This window comes from Mustela putorius, unplaced genomic scaffold (assembly GCF_011764305.1).
Source record: "Mustela putorius furo isolate JIRA1106 unplaced genomic scaffold, ASM1176430v1.1 tig00003962_pilon_pilon_pilon, whole genome shotgun sequence".
NCBI lineage: Eukaryota > Metazoa > Chordata > Mammalia > Carnivora > Mustelidae > Mustela > Mustela putorius.
This window is the reverse complement of record NW_025422106.1, coordinates 8,277,385-8,293,593: the sequence shown is the minus strand read 5'-3', so window position 1 is coordinate 8,293,593 and position 16,209 is coordinate 8,277,385. Positions and strand designations below refer to the sequence as shown.

The window sequence follows — 16,209 nt, the reverse complement described above, 5'->3', positions numbered from 1 at the left end:
TTAATATTTAATGAGTGTCAACATGCTAGCACTCCCCAAGATGCTTTTATATACATTAATTCATTTAGTTCTCAAAACAAAAATGAAACCTTGAAAAGAGGTAATACTATCCTCTTTAATAGACAGGAACAAACTTAAGTCTTAAAAAGGTAAGCAGTTTTCCCAGAAATCCTCAAGATTTGATTCACAAAAAATTTTTTTGAATCCAGCCCTGTTCCCCTATTTCCATTATGAACCACTAAGTAGGGTCCACACAAGGGAAAAGTGTCTCACCCACAACGCCAACATCATTCCTATTGAGAGATGAGGATCTAGAAAAAGTGTGGGGAGCTCAGATGCTCTGGAATTACTAAGACAGGAAGTCCTAGGGATAGTTTTAGAAAGAGACCAGGAGACTTGTCTGGGGCTATGGGGCTTTTTTCCCCTCCTTCTTTTTTCAGGTTCCTAATAATGGATCTTTGGGTGTATTTATGTACACTGCTTTACACAATATTTTAAAAGCACTGAAATAAGTTGTTTTATATAGGTAATATTGTTAATTCAGAAAAAAACACACAAAAAAAACCTCAAAAAAACAAACAAAAAAAGATTTTAATTGTTAACTCAGATTCATTTGTTTTAACTTTTTATTAGGAAACTTTCAAACCTATAGGAAAGTAAAGAGAACAATATACTGAACACCCCTGTATTCCTCAGCTAAGTTTAATAACTGTGTATCTTTTGCCGTATTTGCTTTATGTATTTTTTGCTGAAGTATTTAAAATTATGTTATATAACTTTATTACATTTATATTAAATATACTGTTTATTTAATATAAATATATTAAAATATATAACCATGACATTTCATCCCTAGATATTTTAGAAGGCATTCTCCAAAAATAAAGACATTTTTCAGCTTAACCACTGACTTAACCATTGTATTTTCCTCCTTAAGCTCTTAATATTAATTAATATTCAATCCAGGGGCGCCTGGGTGGCTCAGTGGGTTAAATCGCTGCCTTCAGCTCAGGTCATGATCTCAGGGTCCTGGGATCAAGTCTCACATCGGGCTCCTTGCTCAGCAGGGAGCCTGCTTTTCTTTCTGCCTCTCCCTGCCACTCTGCCTGCTTGTGTGCTCTCTCTCTGACAAATAAATAAATAAAATATAAAAAAAATTAATATTCCATCCATATTCAAATTTCTCCCATTAGCAACTAAATATTTTTTAATGTTAGCGTGCTCAAAGTAGGATCGAGGCAAAGCCCACACACCACATTTGGTTGTTGTTCCTTTATTTTTTTAATTTTAATTTTTTTTTTAACCTTTTGACTCCCTTCTCCCCATTCCTCTCACCTCCCACCTCCTGTGTCTCTAGCAAGCACCACTGCATTCCTCTGCACCTATGAACGTGGTTGGTTTTGTGTTGTTTTTGCTTTTCTTGTTGGATTTTTTTTGTTTGTTAGATTCCACAGGAAGCTATATTTTTATACATTAAGACAGAGGAAAAAGTCACCTGTCAGTGTAGGCATGCCCTAGCTCCTGGTGGGGGGCAGGGAGGTTGGATCCTGGCTGCTCACTCTCTTCCCAGGCCTGTGTGCTTTTCTGTAGCTTCACAAACCCTCCGAGCTCCTGCTCTGCATCGTGCCCCATCGATGCCCCCTCATTTTGCAGTACTCACCACACCTGCACTTCCTCATCAACACTGCCCTCCCTCCTCTGCACTTGGATTACATCTGGCTGATACACTTACCGAGCAGACCCCCTGCACTTTGTTTCACTGCACTTATTTCAATTTCCAAGTGTGTCTACTTGTACTTAAAGGCGTTTTCCTGACTTAGAGCCTTGTCTATCAATAGATTATAAGACTTATTTTGATGAATGAAGGAACTAGAAACAACTAAAACACCTAATAAGTGAACCGGGAAAGACATAGACTATTACGGAGCGCTTAAACATAACAGCTTATCAAAAGGAATTCAAAGCACAGACCACAGAGATACTTGTTACATGGTGAATAAAATCGAGAAAAACAGAAGCGTATGTTTTTTTCCATGATCACAACTATAAAAATGCAGAAAAAAGGCGAAAACATTAGTGACAAAGTGGTGAGTATTTAAAATTTTTGCCTTCATCGTTTTCTGAATGGAAATGAAAAAAGAACAACTCTGCTCATATACAAAATGTCCCCAACTACTGCTCTGGTGTAGTACAGACTGTTTTCTTCATATACAATGTCGTCCCCTCTCCTCTGCACTGTTCTTTGTTCTTTTCCATCGTGAACTTAGGATAAACCTTACTCTTACTGTGATGCTCTGTTTATACTGTTCATCTGTTTGCATCTACAATGTGCTCATTGCAGATGTTATCAGGTGAATAAGATCCAGGCCCTGCTGTGGTCAGATGTTTGTGCTGCACAAGAATGCCCAAGAATGCTCCCAGCACTGCGTAGACGTGCCTTACTCTTGCAAGCCATATCACAACCTCCCAGAAGGCCAGGCTCACATTCCCTCTCTTGGAAGGAAGGCAGCCTTGATCTTAACCTAGTATTCACCCAGCAGGTACTCTTACAAGAATGCCGAGTCACTCTGGAAGAAATTACAAGTGGGAGAGAGTGGATAGGATGCACATCAGCTCACCTCTCACATCCAAGGAGGGCGTTATTCAAATCCTCATTCACTTGAATTAGCTCAATGGTAACGTCTTCATTCTCCACCACTATGAGCAGGTCCATGATCCTCTCCTGCATCTCCCGACCTGTCTTGTAAAGTTTCTGCCAAAGAAAGGAAAAACATTTCATTTTCCACGCTAGGGAAGTCCTATTAAGAACTGATGCACCAATGCGTGTATGTCGGTTGATCACGTCCCCCATGAGTCACCTATGGGAGATTACCAAAGTATTTAATTATGTAACACTTGTCCTTCTTATCAGAAGGCGATGAGTTACACATGATCATATTTTCCTCTAAAAACCAAAATAGGTACCATAAGAATAGGTACACTGCACAGAACACTAGACTAGAAATTAGAACTGGTATATGGGAATTCTAGAGGTACTGCTTACAACCGCAGAATACAGAAATCACCTGTTTTCTAAATCTCAGTTTCCTCATTTGATAAGTGAAAGTTATACTGGTTGCCACATCTACCTCAAGGGGTGACATAAAAAGCAAATGAGATATGAAATGAGGAACTCTAGGACTATAAAGCACTACATAAAACACAAAATGCTTACTGTCGCTATTAGTGATAGTAGAAGAAAGTAGTAGTTAAAATACATTTATAGTGGCACAATTTTCCTATTATATTTCACTCAAATAAATATTTAAAGTTTACAATTAACAGTATCAGATTCCAAGGTAAACTGAACCAAAATTAAAAAAAAAAAAAAAGAAGAAGAAGGTCAGGGATACTATTCTTGTTTGGAGTCACTACATTAAGCCAGGACTGCATTCCCCAAACTAGCTTTTCCTCATAAGCATCACGGCACCTACAGCTGACACACTGATTCAGAATCTCCAGAGCTGAAAAGGGTCTGGGAATCTTTTTTTTTTTTTTTTTTTTTTTAAGTAAGCATCTTGAAGTGTCTCTTATGTACCCTGACAATTTGAAAACTGCTGCCTTACAACTTATATCCTTATAGGCAAGCCTGAGGAGCATATAACTAATACTCATATTTCTTCAAAGCCACCCCAAATAGAATTTGTAAACATTAACAGTCCATTAAGGTGAGGGAAGAACACCTTCAAAATGAGAGTGACAGAACTTGCTAGATCATCAGACTATTCCATTATCTGACTCGTTTCCCCTCAAGAAAGACAGTCAAAACCATTTAGAATCTCTAACCATCTATTACAAGAGTCCTGACAGGAAATCTCTAAATAAACCCATCAGCGCATTAGTCACTGACATTTGGACTCAGAAGTAAAAGCCACTACCCTCTATAGAATCCTAACAAAAAACATTTAGAAGACAAAGGGAAATGAAAAGCAAAAAAGCAATAAAGACAGAGAAAGGATAGACTCTGGTTTTTGTAACCCCCATCTGCTGCTGGAAAAACTGTCTTATTTGCTAATGACGTGGCCACTATCAGCAGAAGTTGGCAAACTTTTTTTTTTTTTGGCCAACTTTTTTCTTAAAGGCCCAGATAATATTAAATATATTCTGTTTTGTGGACCATATATTCTCTGTCAGAGAACACAACTACCGGACTCAGCCATTATAACATGAAAGCAGCCTTGGGTAATATGCAAATAAGTAGGTTTGGCCATATCCGAATGAAACAAAGACAGGTGGTAAGCTAAATTTGGCTTTCGTATGGTCTCCTGGAATAGTGCAGAGAGCAGACTTTAGACTCAGTACAACAAAGACCACTCCCGTATGCATACCTGACATGGGATTTTTCTAGTTAAATTTAAGATTCGGTTTTGTTTTGCTTTTTACACATCTATAAAACAAGGATAACAAGTATCTTGCAGGGTTGTTTTAAAAATAGGAAACGAGTGGAGGGGCACCTGGGTGGCTCAGTGGGTTAAAGCTTCTGCCTTCAGCTCAGGTCATGATCCCAGGGTCCTGGGATTGAGCCCCACATCGGGCTCTCTGCTTAGCAGGGAGCCTGCTTCCTCCTCTCTCTCTGCCTGCCTCTCTGCCTACTTGTGATCTCTGTCAAATAAATAAATAAAATCTAAAAAATAAATAAATAAAATATAGGAAACAGTAGGGGCGCCTGGGTGGCTCAGTGGGTTAAAGCCTCTCCCTTCAGCTCCAGTCGTGATCCCAGGGTCCTGGGATGGAACCCCACATTGGGCTCTCTGCTCAGAGGGGAGCCTGCTTACCCCTCTCTCTCTCTCTGTCTGCCTCTGTGTCTACTTGTGATCTCTGTCTGTCAAATAAATAAAAAAAGAATCTTTACAAAAAAAAAAAGGAAACGGTAAAGTTGAAACCCCAGGGTGTCCGGCACGTAGTGGGTAGTCAATGTATTAATGATTGCACAAGGAAGTATCACTGGAAAGTTAACTAGATAGCTAATACAACCCTGTAATACACATTTACTCAGGACCCAATATTATTCCAAGGAGAGAAAAAAGAACAGCATTTAACATAACCCCCGTGATGAAGGGGAACTTTCCCATTACCGAGTATAATGAAATTGTTCTTGCTCACTGGCAGCCTTTCTAGAGCAATGTCAAGATCAAGGAAATACAAGGGCTGTTAGATGCCCGTGACAAAAATGTAGAAATTAATTTGAAATGAATTTGCAGCCAACATCAATAGCCCCCAGTCACAAGAAGACCCTCTCTTTGCCCTCTCAAAAGACAGATGGAATGGAAACATGAAAGGAACACCACATTTCTCAGCAGGTTTGCAGAGCAGAATTTGAAAAACCTCTTCAAAAGCCAGCCCACTCTGATCTCTACAATTGATGTCTGTCTCAGAGGAGGGCCACGCCACCTGGAAAGAGCCTAGATCAAGCACCAATGAACCCAGAGGATGGGTCAGAAGATCCCCCACTGGCAGGCACCTGCAGGGCTGTGGAAGTGGGGAACCAGAGGGGGAGAGAGTCAAAACAGAGTAACAGCTGCTGGTGCATATGTCCCTCACAGAGCCCCTGGAATTGCCCCCCTTAAATACCATATCAAAGCAAAGGTAGGCTTCTCAGTTCAAGGGAATTTAACAATCAATTCAAAAGTCTTTGGAGCAAAACAAAAGAGCTCATTAAGGGCTTCTCCTCCTGACATCCAGATGGCTCTAAGTCTTCCAGGGAGGACTCAGGAATTAAGGAAGGAGGTTCTTTTGCACTTTCAACTCCAACTGTAAGCAGCCCACTTTCAGCAACACAGTGCAACTCGATAAAAAGAAAAACTGAAGTGCCTGACCATCTTCCCTGAAAAAGAAAACGGGAAGAAATGTGTTTCTTGCAAGCCTTCTCTCAAAATAATATCTGCATGGCGATACTCTTATTATCAGCCCATAACATATTTCCTCCCTCTCTGTTCTCCCCATTCAGACTGCAGGAGCTCCAGAGAACATCTTTATCTGCAAAAAATTAAAAACTACCCCTCCCAACCTAAAGCTGAACAGTTCTCAGCAACACTTGCTTATAGTCCTTTCCCTTACAGATATCAGCTGAATAAATTAACGGTCAAGGTTATACTCAAGGGGCGCCAGGGTGGCCCAGTGGGTTAAGCCTCTGCCTTCGGCTCTGTTCATGATCTCAGGCTCTCTGCTCAGCTGGGAGCCTGCTTCCCCTCTCTCTCTGCCTGCCTCTGCCTACTTGTGATCCCTCTCTGTCAAATAAGTAAATAAAGTCTTAAAAAAAAAAATTATACTCAAAAAGATCATTAACTCAGTAGAATCCTGATCCTTTTTCCTAACCAAATATTATCAAAACTTTGTTTCCCCAAAAGCCTTAGTCTTCAATAGCTCCTTAGCTCCTTTGTCCTAAAATCATTAATTCTTCAACAAAGAGCATCAATCCATTCAATTCAACAGAAATGTAATGAACTCGGGACACCTGGGTGGCTCAGCTGATTAAGTGTCTCTGCCTTCAGCTCAGGTCATTATATCCAGGTCTTGGGATCGAACCCCACGGTTGGGCTCCCAGCTCAGCAGAAGTCGGTTTCTCCCTCCCTCTCTGCCTCTGCCACTGCTTGTGCTCTATCTCTCTCTCAAATGGATAAATAAAATCTTAAAAAAAGAAATTTAATGAACTCATTCAGTGTACAAAGTATGTGCTATAAATAAACATGCATAGTTGTATGGATTTAAAAGCATACAACTTGGTTACTGCCTTTAAGTTGCTTCCAACCTAGCTAGAGAGCTAGGAAAAAACAGGTGAGCCACCTATACTAGAAAGTTAATTCTGGACTCAAAATGAGAAGCAAGTTGGTATAATGGATAGAACACTGGTTCAGGAGAACAAGGTTCTCCCTTCAGCTCTATGACTTGTCACCATAAAGGAAGGAAGATAGTCTCAGAGACACTGCAAGTCCCTTCCCCAAGTTTCTGAATGGTAGAGGCAGTAAATGTCCAGTGGAGGGCTTTTTATTTTACTGTTTTTACCCCCCTCCTCCAAACTGATAACAAATTATCCTTATAGGATGAAATTTTAGATTGACTTGATTTTAAATTTCTCTACTAAGTTAGACTAAGGATTTCTCCAGTTGCACTTTTTTTTTTTTTTTTAAGATTTTATTTCTTTTCTTGACACAGAGAGAGAAAGATGTCAAGAGAGAGCACAAGCAGGGGGAGCTGCAGGCAGAGGGAGAGGGAGAAGCAGGCTCCCTGCTGAGCAAGGAACCTGATGAGAAGTGAGGCTCCATCCCATGACCCTGGGATCATGACCTGAGCTGAAGGCAGACGCTTAACCAACTAAGCCACCCAGGCGCCCCATCTCCTGTTATACCCCAGAGCTTCCTTTCTCCTACAGAAGACTAAGACAAAAACAGAAGACTGAAACAAGAGGTACGGAAGAGTAAAGTAGCCCAAAGCCAAGTGTAAAACGCTAAGGAGGCAAGGAAGACTCGCTCCACGACGTTTCAACCCTGTGACCAGAGCTGACACTCTTCATGCATCACAACACTCAGATGGGACACCGCTCAGAATCTTTGTACCCCATCTTGGGGCCACCCCCAATGAAGGTCAAAGCCCACGAGCTACATGGCCGCAGGGAAAGGTATGTACTACACAAAATAGTTTCCCCGCCTCTGAGTTTCACAAAGAGCAGGAGCCCGGCTAGGTAATGGGGCTTCAGGATCTAATTGTTTGGCCTGAAAGAACCAAGAAGGGAGTTCAGACATACCAGATCTCAGATGGGGGGACAAAGACAGAAAACGGGCTCCAATAAACAGAAGAGCTAGTAGCAGGTAAGCACCCACAGACAAAAACAGGAGAGATTCCAAGTACAGAGGCTGGTTTTAACATTAATAAATTGCATCATAAGACTGTGACCACAGAAAAGCCATGAAAAGCCAATGAAATTCAGAGTTTTCCTACGCGTTGAATGCTTCTCGTGCTCCAGATGCACCAACCACTCAGTCTGGCCTGTTCCATGCCCTGGGGCCTGGCTGATAGGGATCACCTCACCAAGTCCCCTGCCCAGCAAGCAGTACCACTGGTAGGAAGTTGAAGGAAGTCAGGAGAGTGACATCTGGACATATTTCCCTCTACTCCTTCCACCAAAAGCACCTCCATTATTCTTTCCTTTGGGTTCTGGCAAAACTTCCCTCTTGTCTATTTAGGCCTCGGGATATTAGTTAATAGCAGAGGATAGTGAACTAGCTCCTGTAGTTTCCCTAAACCCTGCAATATCTTGCTGAATAAATAGTACCTTGATTAAACTCTCCTCAAATTATCTAAATTGAGCATGCCATCTGTTTCACTGACCAACCCTACAAAGGCATGAAAATACCTACTGAGGATCATTAAAATAGTAGGATGCCTGCACAGAGCTGAATAAACAGATCAAACAAAACAAAACAGCCTCCAGAAGGATGTCCCTGTATTAGAATGCAGAATATGATGAAGGAGTGTTCGAAATTAATGGAGATGGTATGAATTGTTAGTAAATGTTATTTGGACAACCAGCCATCGAAATGGAAAAAAAAAAAAAAAAGGATTCAGTCTCTCTCATAGCAAGGATAAAGATTTTTTTTTTAAAGATTTTATTTATTTTGAGGGAGAGAGAGAATGAACAAGTGGGAGAGGGAAAGAGAGTGTGAAGCAGTCTCGGCACTGAGCACAGAGCCCGATGCGGGGATCAATCCCACAGTGTTGAGATCGTGACCTGAGCTGAAATCAAGAGTCTGACTCTTAACCAACTGAGCCACTCAGGTGCCCCAAAGATTATTTTTTATCTTTTTTTTTTTTTTTTTTTTTTAGAGAGGCAGTGAGCAAGTGCAAAGTGGGGGGTGGGGCAGAGGGAGAAACAGGCTCCCCACTGAGCAAGGAGCCAAATGCAGGGCTCCATCCCAGGACCCTGAGATCATGACCTGAGCTGAAGGAAGACAGTTAGCTTAACTGATGGAGCCACGCAAGAGCCCAAGATGTTTATTTTAAATTACACAAAATCTGGGGAAAGAAAACATTAATTTATCAAAGGTATTTTTGAGTGACTATATCATATCCAGGCACTGCTCTGGGAGTCAGAAGCTGAGCTCTAGGTCTGATGACTTTTGTGGAGCTTCCATTCTGGAAGGCAGAGGCAACTGAATATTCAAGAAAAGCATCTGAGAGTTAGGGGGAGGATGAAATGGTGATGGGGCAGGAGACAAATCAAGAGTCCAGTGCCTGGGGACTCAGGACAGACTTCTCAGAGGAGGTGACATACTCAGCTCAGAGTCACGAGAAAAAGTTGGCCTTTAGAAGAGAGGGGGATCATGACGGTCGAGCACAAAATCCTCCCCAGTAAGAACAAACTTGGTGTGTCCACAGAACATGGTCAGTGTAATGGACCAAGGAGAAGGGCTGTGTGGGCTGTAGAAAGAGAGGTCGCAGGAGCTGCTCAGGGAGGGCTTTGTGGCCAGGATAAGGAGGCAGGGTTTTTATTCCAAGGTGACGGGAAGCCACTGGATGGTTCCAAGCAAGGATGACATGAGGTATTCTACCTTTTCAAAAGCTATATAGTGATGCTTGGTATCATCAGTCATTAGCAAACACAAATCAGAATCATAGTAAGATACCATGTCGCACCTGCTAGACAGCTATTTATTTAAAAAACAAAACAAAACAAAAAACCCAGAGAAAAACAAGTGTTGGCAAGGAAGCAGAGAAACTGGAACTTTTGTACGTTGTTGGTGGGAATGTAAAATGGTACAGCCACCGGAAGCAGTTTGATACTCCCTTAAAAAGTTAAACCCAGAGTCATAATTACCATACAACCCAGCAGTGCTACTCCTAGGAATACTCTCAAAAGAAATGAACACAGGAATACAAAATAAAACTGGTGGATGAATGTTCATAGTAGCATTCATTGCCAAAAGGTGAATGCAGCCCAAATGTCCATCAACTAATAAATGCATAAATAAGAGGCAGCATATCCACACAATGGAATATTATCCACTAAAGGAATGCAACTCTGACAGGTGCTACATGAGTGAACCTTGAAAACAAGGTTAGTGATGCAGAAGTGAAAGAAACCGAACACGACAGCCACGCAGTCAATGGTTATACTTACATAAAATATCCAGGATAGGTAAACTCACAGAAACAGTGAGCAGGTAGGTAGAACTGGGCAAAGACAGGAAGGGGGAGAGACTGCTCAGTGGGTATAGCATTTGCTTTTTGGAACTAGTTCCAAAAGTTCTGGCTCCATTGTGCACGTACTAGATGCCACTACAGCATATACTTTAAGATGGTTAATTCTTTTTATTTCTTCAAAAAGATTCGTGAGTGAGAGAGAGAGCGCATGCACATGTGTACACACAAGCAGGTGTATAGGCAGAGGGAGAGGGAGAAGTAGGTTCCCCGCTGAGCAGGGAGCCCAATGTAGCTGGATCCCAAGACTCCCAGATCATGACCTGAGCTGAAAGCAGACACTTAACCAACTGAGTCACCCAGGTGCCCTAGTTAATTCTTTATTGTGCGAATTTTACTTAAATTTTTAGAAAAAGTGAGCTGTATAGTTTTTGGTTTCCAGCACAGTATTCTACTCAGGAGCCTGAAAACCTTCCTGATAACAAAATACCTAAAAAAAAAAAAAATGCTGGATATAATATCATGCTATTTTAACATACATGCCTAAGCATTCAAGAAAAAAATGAGAAACCCTCAAAGGCTGAAAAACCATATAGGACCCCAAGGATAGGAGAGGCAATAAAGGTACAGGGCTTGAAAAGCACCCATCTATCAAGATACACTAACTTTGAGAAGCTGGAGGCTATCAAGATGGGATGATGGATCAAAAAAGCCCATACACAGGGGCGCCTGGGTGGCTCAGTGGTTAAGCCGCTGCCTTCGGCTCAGGTCATGATCTCAGGGTCCTGGGATCGAGTCCCGCATCGGGCTCTCTGCTCAGCAGGGAGCCTGCTTCCCTCTCTCTCTCTGCCTGCCTCTCCATCTACTTGTGATTTCTCTCTGTCAAATAAATAAATAAAATCTTAAAAAAAAAAAAAGCCCATACACAGCTGGGACACCTTAATAGCTAACCTATATGAAATATAAGATATATTTCATATAGGTTTTATATATATATATATGTATATATATATATATATATATTGGTTTCTATTGGTTTCTGACCCTGGTTCCTGACACAGAGCTCCTAAATCCCTGGGACTTCCCTGTGTGATAGGAGCATCTTAAGTTCTAATGAAGCAACCCTTGGTGGGCTCCTGGAAGAGGGCTGGTCACCAGAGAGACAAAGCCACAGTCAGAAGCTCAGCTAGCCTCAATCACCCCTAGCCTCCATCTTCTGCGTGGGGAGAGGGGCTGAAGATTAGAGGTAATGGTCAACATGTCTATGTGATAAAGCCTCCGCAAAACCCCAGAACAAGAAGTTTAGCAGGTTTCCAGGTAGGTGAACACATCTACATCCCAACTCCTTGGGTACAAAAGCTCTTGGAAGCCTTCTGGACCTTGTCCTATATATCTTTCACCTGACTATTCATCTGTACCCTTCATAACACCAGCAAATATAAATGTTTCCCTGAGTTCTGTGAGGCATTCTAGCAAACGGTCCAACCAAAGGAGGGGGTTCTGGGAACCCCCAGTTTACAGCTTACTGGTCAGAAGTATGGGATCCTCAGATTTTTGCAACAGGCATCTGAAGTGGGGATGGTGTCCCAGGACTGAGCCCTTCCCCGGTGAGGTCTGTGCTAACTCTGGGTAGTTAGTGTCAGAACTGTCTAATGTGAGGTGGTGGGGGGGGGGAACCTCTCACACTTGATGTCAAGAAGTGTCGTGAGAAGAGAAATAGTTTTCTTTTATGAACTAATTGAGTGTCCAAGAAAAAGATTTCAATTCTTGTGAAAAGAATGTAAGAAGATCACTCCTCATGAGATCTCTTTGTGTTACTAAAGAGAAACATAAAAAGAAAAATAAAGTTACAAATTCAGTAGGATCCATACAACAAGCTGGTCTGGTGCCAGAACGCATTCAGCTTCAACGGCCCATGAGTGGTATTCTAATGTTGATTTACACCCCAAGTCTCCTTATTATTCAAGGCAACACGGAGCCCTAAGTGCTGGCATCCAAACAGCATATTAGCATCATCCTTGCAAAACGCAATCAAACATCTGTACCCGAAGACTCTGGCCCAAAAACCATTTCTGTGTTCTCCAGGATGGCACACAGTATAAAGCTGGATTCGTGTATTTAAAGGGGATGTTTCAGCATACATTTTTAATGATGGACTGTTTGCCACAGATGGATGAAGAGAGGAGAAAAGTCACAAATCATGTCACTTTAGAAGCTCTGGAAAGCCAGGGAAGCCCGTGTGGCACTGGAAATACTGCTGTGGCCATTTCTGAAAAATACTATTCATCCCATGGTCTTACTTTGATGTTTAATTTTTAAATTTTAGTTAACATGCTTATTATACATCAGGAGTCACAAAATTTATTATCCGTAGGGGTGCCTGGGTGGCATGGTGGGTTAAAGCCTCTGCCTTCGGCTCAGGTCACAATCCCAGGGTTCTGGGATGGAGCCCCACATCAGGCTCTCTACTCAGCAGGGAGTCTGCTTCTCCCTCTCTCTCTGCCTGCCTCTCTGCCTACTTGTGATCTCCATCTGTCAAATAAATAAAAAACCTTTAAAAACAAAAACAAAGCAGGGGCGCCTGGGTGGCTCAGTGGGTTAAAGCCTCTGCCTTCGGCTCAGCTCATGATCTCAGGGTCCTGGGATCAAGTCCCGCATTGGGCTCTCTGCTCAGCAAGGAGTCTGCTTCTCCCTCTCTCTCTGCCTGCTGCTCTGCCTACTTGTGATCTCTATCAAATAAATAAATAAAATCTTTAAAAAAATAAATAAAAATACAAACCTTTAAAAAATGTATTATCCATAAAAACTTCAGTGGAGGATTTTTTTTTTAAAATTTTAAAGATTTTTTAGTTATTCGATAGAGAGAGACACAGTGAGAGAGGGAACACAGCAGGAGGAGTGGGTGAGGGAGAAGCAGGCTTCCCGTGGAGTAGGGAGCCTGATGCGGGGCTCGATCCCAGAACCCTGGGATCATGACCTGAGCCACCCAGGTGCCCCAGCGGAAGATTTTTTTAAAAAGGATTAATACATAGGAACTGTATTTAATGATTAATTTTCCTTTTAGTCTCCTAATTGGATATATTAATACTACCTTTGTTAAGTATCCTCTTAGCTCTTTATTTTATACATATAGAAACAAAGTCCAAAGATGATAAAATGATCTGTCCAAAGTCAAGAAACCCAAGATTCCTTAGCAAAATGAGGTGAGGTTCCATTGTAAAATACTCTAAAAGTAATACACTTAAAGCTTCTGATCTAAAATATTGATTTGTTTCTCAAGGCATATTATACTGATGTTCTATAGGACGCCAACATGCTCAGCAATGTAGAGTCTCTGGTCAAATACATTTGTAAAAAAGACTCTGAGGGACCTTTACTATACTAAGAAGCTTTATGAACCTCCAGGAGGAGAAATATAATAGGTAGTTTTGCAAACTTATTTGACCACAGAGGTCATTTCCCACACACAGAATGTAATATAAGATAAGTGGTAAATGATGTCTTCAACTGTTTCCTAGAATTTTGTATTACTTCTTTAGAACTTATCTCAACATCACCACATGAATCTTTTAAAAATCTTATCAAGTTACTTTTTTTTTTATTTAAAAAAATTTTTTTAGGGCGCCTGGGTGGCTCAGTGGGTTAAGCCGCTGCCTTCGGCTCAGGTCATGATCTCAGGGTCCTGGGATCGAGTCCCGCATCGGGCTTTCTGCTCAGCAGGGAGTCTGCTTCCCTCTCTATCTCTCTGCCTGCCTCTCAGTCTACTTGTGATTTCTCTCTGTCAAATAAATAAATAAAATCTTTTAAAAAAATTTTTTTTAAAAGATTTTATTTATTTGAGATAGAATGAGTGAGAGAGAGCATGAGAGAGGAGAAGGTGAGAGGGAGAAGCAGACTCCCCAAGGAGCTGGGAGCCCGATGCAGGACGAGATCCTGGAAGTCTGGGATCATGACCTGAGCTGAAGGCAGTCGCTCAACTAACTGAGCCTCCCAGGCGCCCTCTTATTGAGTTATAGTGTCCTTCAGCTTCTACCCCTTTAGGGTTCCCTTCTGCCATTGCAGTGAGTAGAAAGTCCTCAATTACCTGTACAGACCAGATCTGACCACTCCTCACTTGGGGCTTTATGTTCTCAAGCTGTGGTTTTAAATCCTCTTCTTATCTCTGGGTACCTGAGAGGTATCACAAACTCGAATCCATTAATAGTGCATAGGGGGTGGTGCAGGTTCCTTAAGAGGTTTATCTGACTCCCTAGGAATCTCTGGAAGTGAACCTGCACAGATATAGCTTAAGACACGAACTTTTAAAAATTTTTTAAAGATTTAATTAATTAATTTTTATTTTTTTTAAAGATTTTTAAAAAATTTATTTGACAGAGAGAGATCACAAGTAGGCAGAGAGGCAGGCAGAGAGAGACAGAGAAGCAGGCTCCCTGCGGAGCAGAGAGTCTGATGCGGGGCTTGATCCCAGGACTCCGAGATCATGACCTGAGCCGAAGGCAGAGGCTTAACACACTGAGCCACCCAGGTGCCCCAAATGAATAAAATCTTTAAAAAAAAAAAAAGAAGAAGAAGAAGAAGAAGCTCTTGCAGGGACCCCGATGGGAGACTCAATCTGCCCAGGATCATGACCTGAGCTGCAGACAGTTGTTTAACTGACTGAGCCACCCAGGTGCCCAAAATGAATTTTTTTATAAAAGATTTTATTTATTTGCAAGAGAAACAGAGAGAGAAAGACAAACAAAGCACAAGTGGCGGCGGTGGTGGGGGTGGGGGCAAGGGACAGAGGGAGAAGCAGGCTCCCTGCTGAGTAGGGAGCCCAATGAGGGGCTCAATCCCAGGACACTGAGATCATGACCTGACCTCCTCCACCCAGACACCCATGAACTTTTTTTTTTTTTTTACAAAAACATTTTAAAAATTTAAAAACCTTCTGAGTTCATAGGTGGCATAAAAACAGACCAAGGCCTTCATGTGGCCCACTGGCCACAGTTTGCTAACTCCTGGATGAGGGGAAAGCACAACCCATGACATTGAAGACTGCCCACAAGGAGTGCTGCGGCAGAAATCATAGAAAAATGAAGGATGGATGCGCCACGCCCAGAGACTACAGAGGCTAGAACAAAATCGCACAAGGGGCAGCTAAGAGAGAGCTGAGGGACGGCTGTGAAACAACCAGGCAGGACAAGCAGGCCCATGCATCTCTCCACATCTGAGACCAGAGAGCTGAGACAGGAGTATCTCTTGCCAGGTGGGAGTCATGTTTGGGTCAGAGACATGGGGTATTACTTCCAGTTACTGGTAGCATGAACGAAAGATAGGAAGTATATAACTCAGAAGACCAGCTACCAACATGTCCCATCCAGCATGATCCCCTGCCAATCTCGCACACTCTGAAAATGGTACCAAGCACAGGCCGCTGCGAGTGTCCTCCCCACGGGCACAGGTGAGCTGTGTCACACAGAATGCAGGCTGATGCCAGGGAATTGCATCCACAAATGAGTTCACTATCAGCAATCCAGCACATACCTAAGGAACGTAACTGAAAGAAGTGATTAAGAATTTGCAATCGGGATGCCTGAGTGGCTCAGTGGGTTAAGCCTCTGCCTTCAGATCAGGTCATGATCTCAGGGTCCTGGGATCGAGTCCCGCATCGGGCTCTCTGCTCGGAAGCAGGGAGCCTGCTTTCCCCTCTGTCTCTCTGCCTGCCTCTCTGCCTACTTGTTATCCCTCTCTCTCTCTGTCAAATAAATAAGTAAAAAAATCTTTAAAAAAAAAAAAAAGAATTTGCAATCAAGAAATGAGAATCTATATAGCAAATGGAAAAAGCAACTTAAAAATAATTACTATCCTTAGAAAGACAGAAGAAGAGGGCATATCCATGAAAAAAAAAGTTACAAAAATCCAAACTTTAAGAAAACAATTTTTTAAAAGATTTACTTTTTTGAAAGAGAGAGAAAAAGAGCGGGAGGAGGGGCAAGGGAGAGAATCTCAAGCAGACTTCCCTCGGAGCGAGGAGCCCCATGCAGGGCTGGATCT

At 42.1% G+C, this 16,209-nt stretch overlaps 1 protein-coding gene across 3 annotated transcripts in view; it reads right to left on the bottom strand.

Moving 5' to 3' along the window:
• The window catches only part of TOM1L1 (target of myb1 like 1 membrane trafficking protein), a 57,528-nt gene that overhangs the window by 21,697 nt on the left and 19,622 nt on the right, over window positions 1–16,209 (bottom strand). For all 3 annotated transcript variants that reach the window (XM_013053677.2, XM_004747363.3, XM_004747362.3), the window contains exon 8: window positions 2,619–2,752. In XM_013053677.2, coding sequence (XP_012909131.1) covers window positions 2,619–2,752 — 134 coding nt within the window. The remainder of the gene's footprint in view (window positions 1–2,618; window positions 2,753–16,209) is intronic.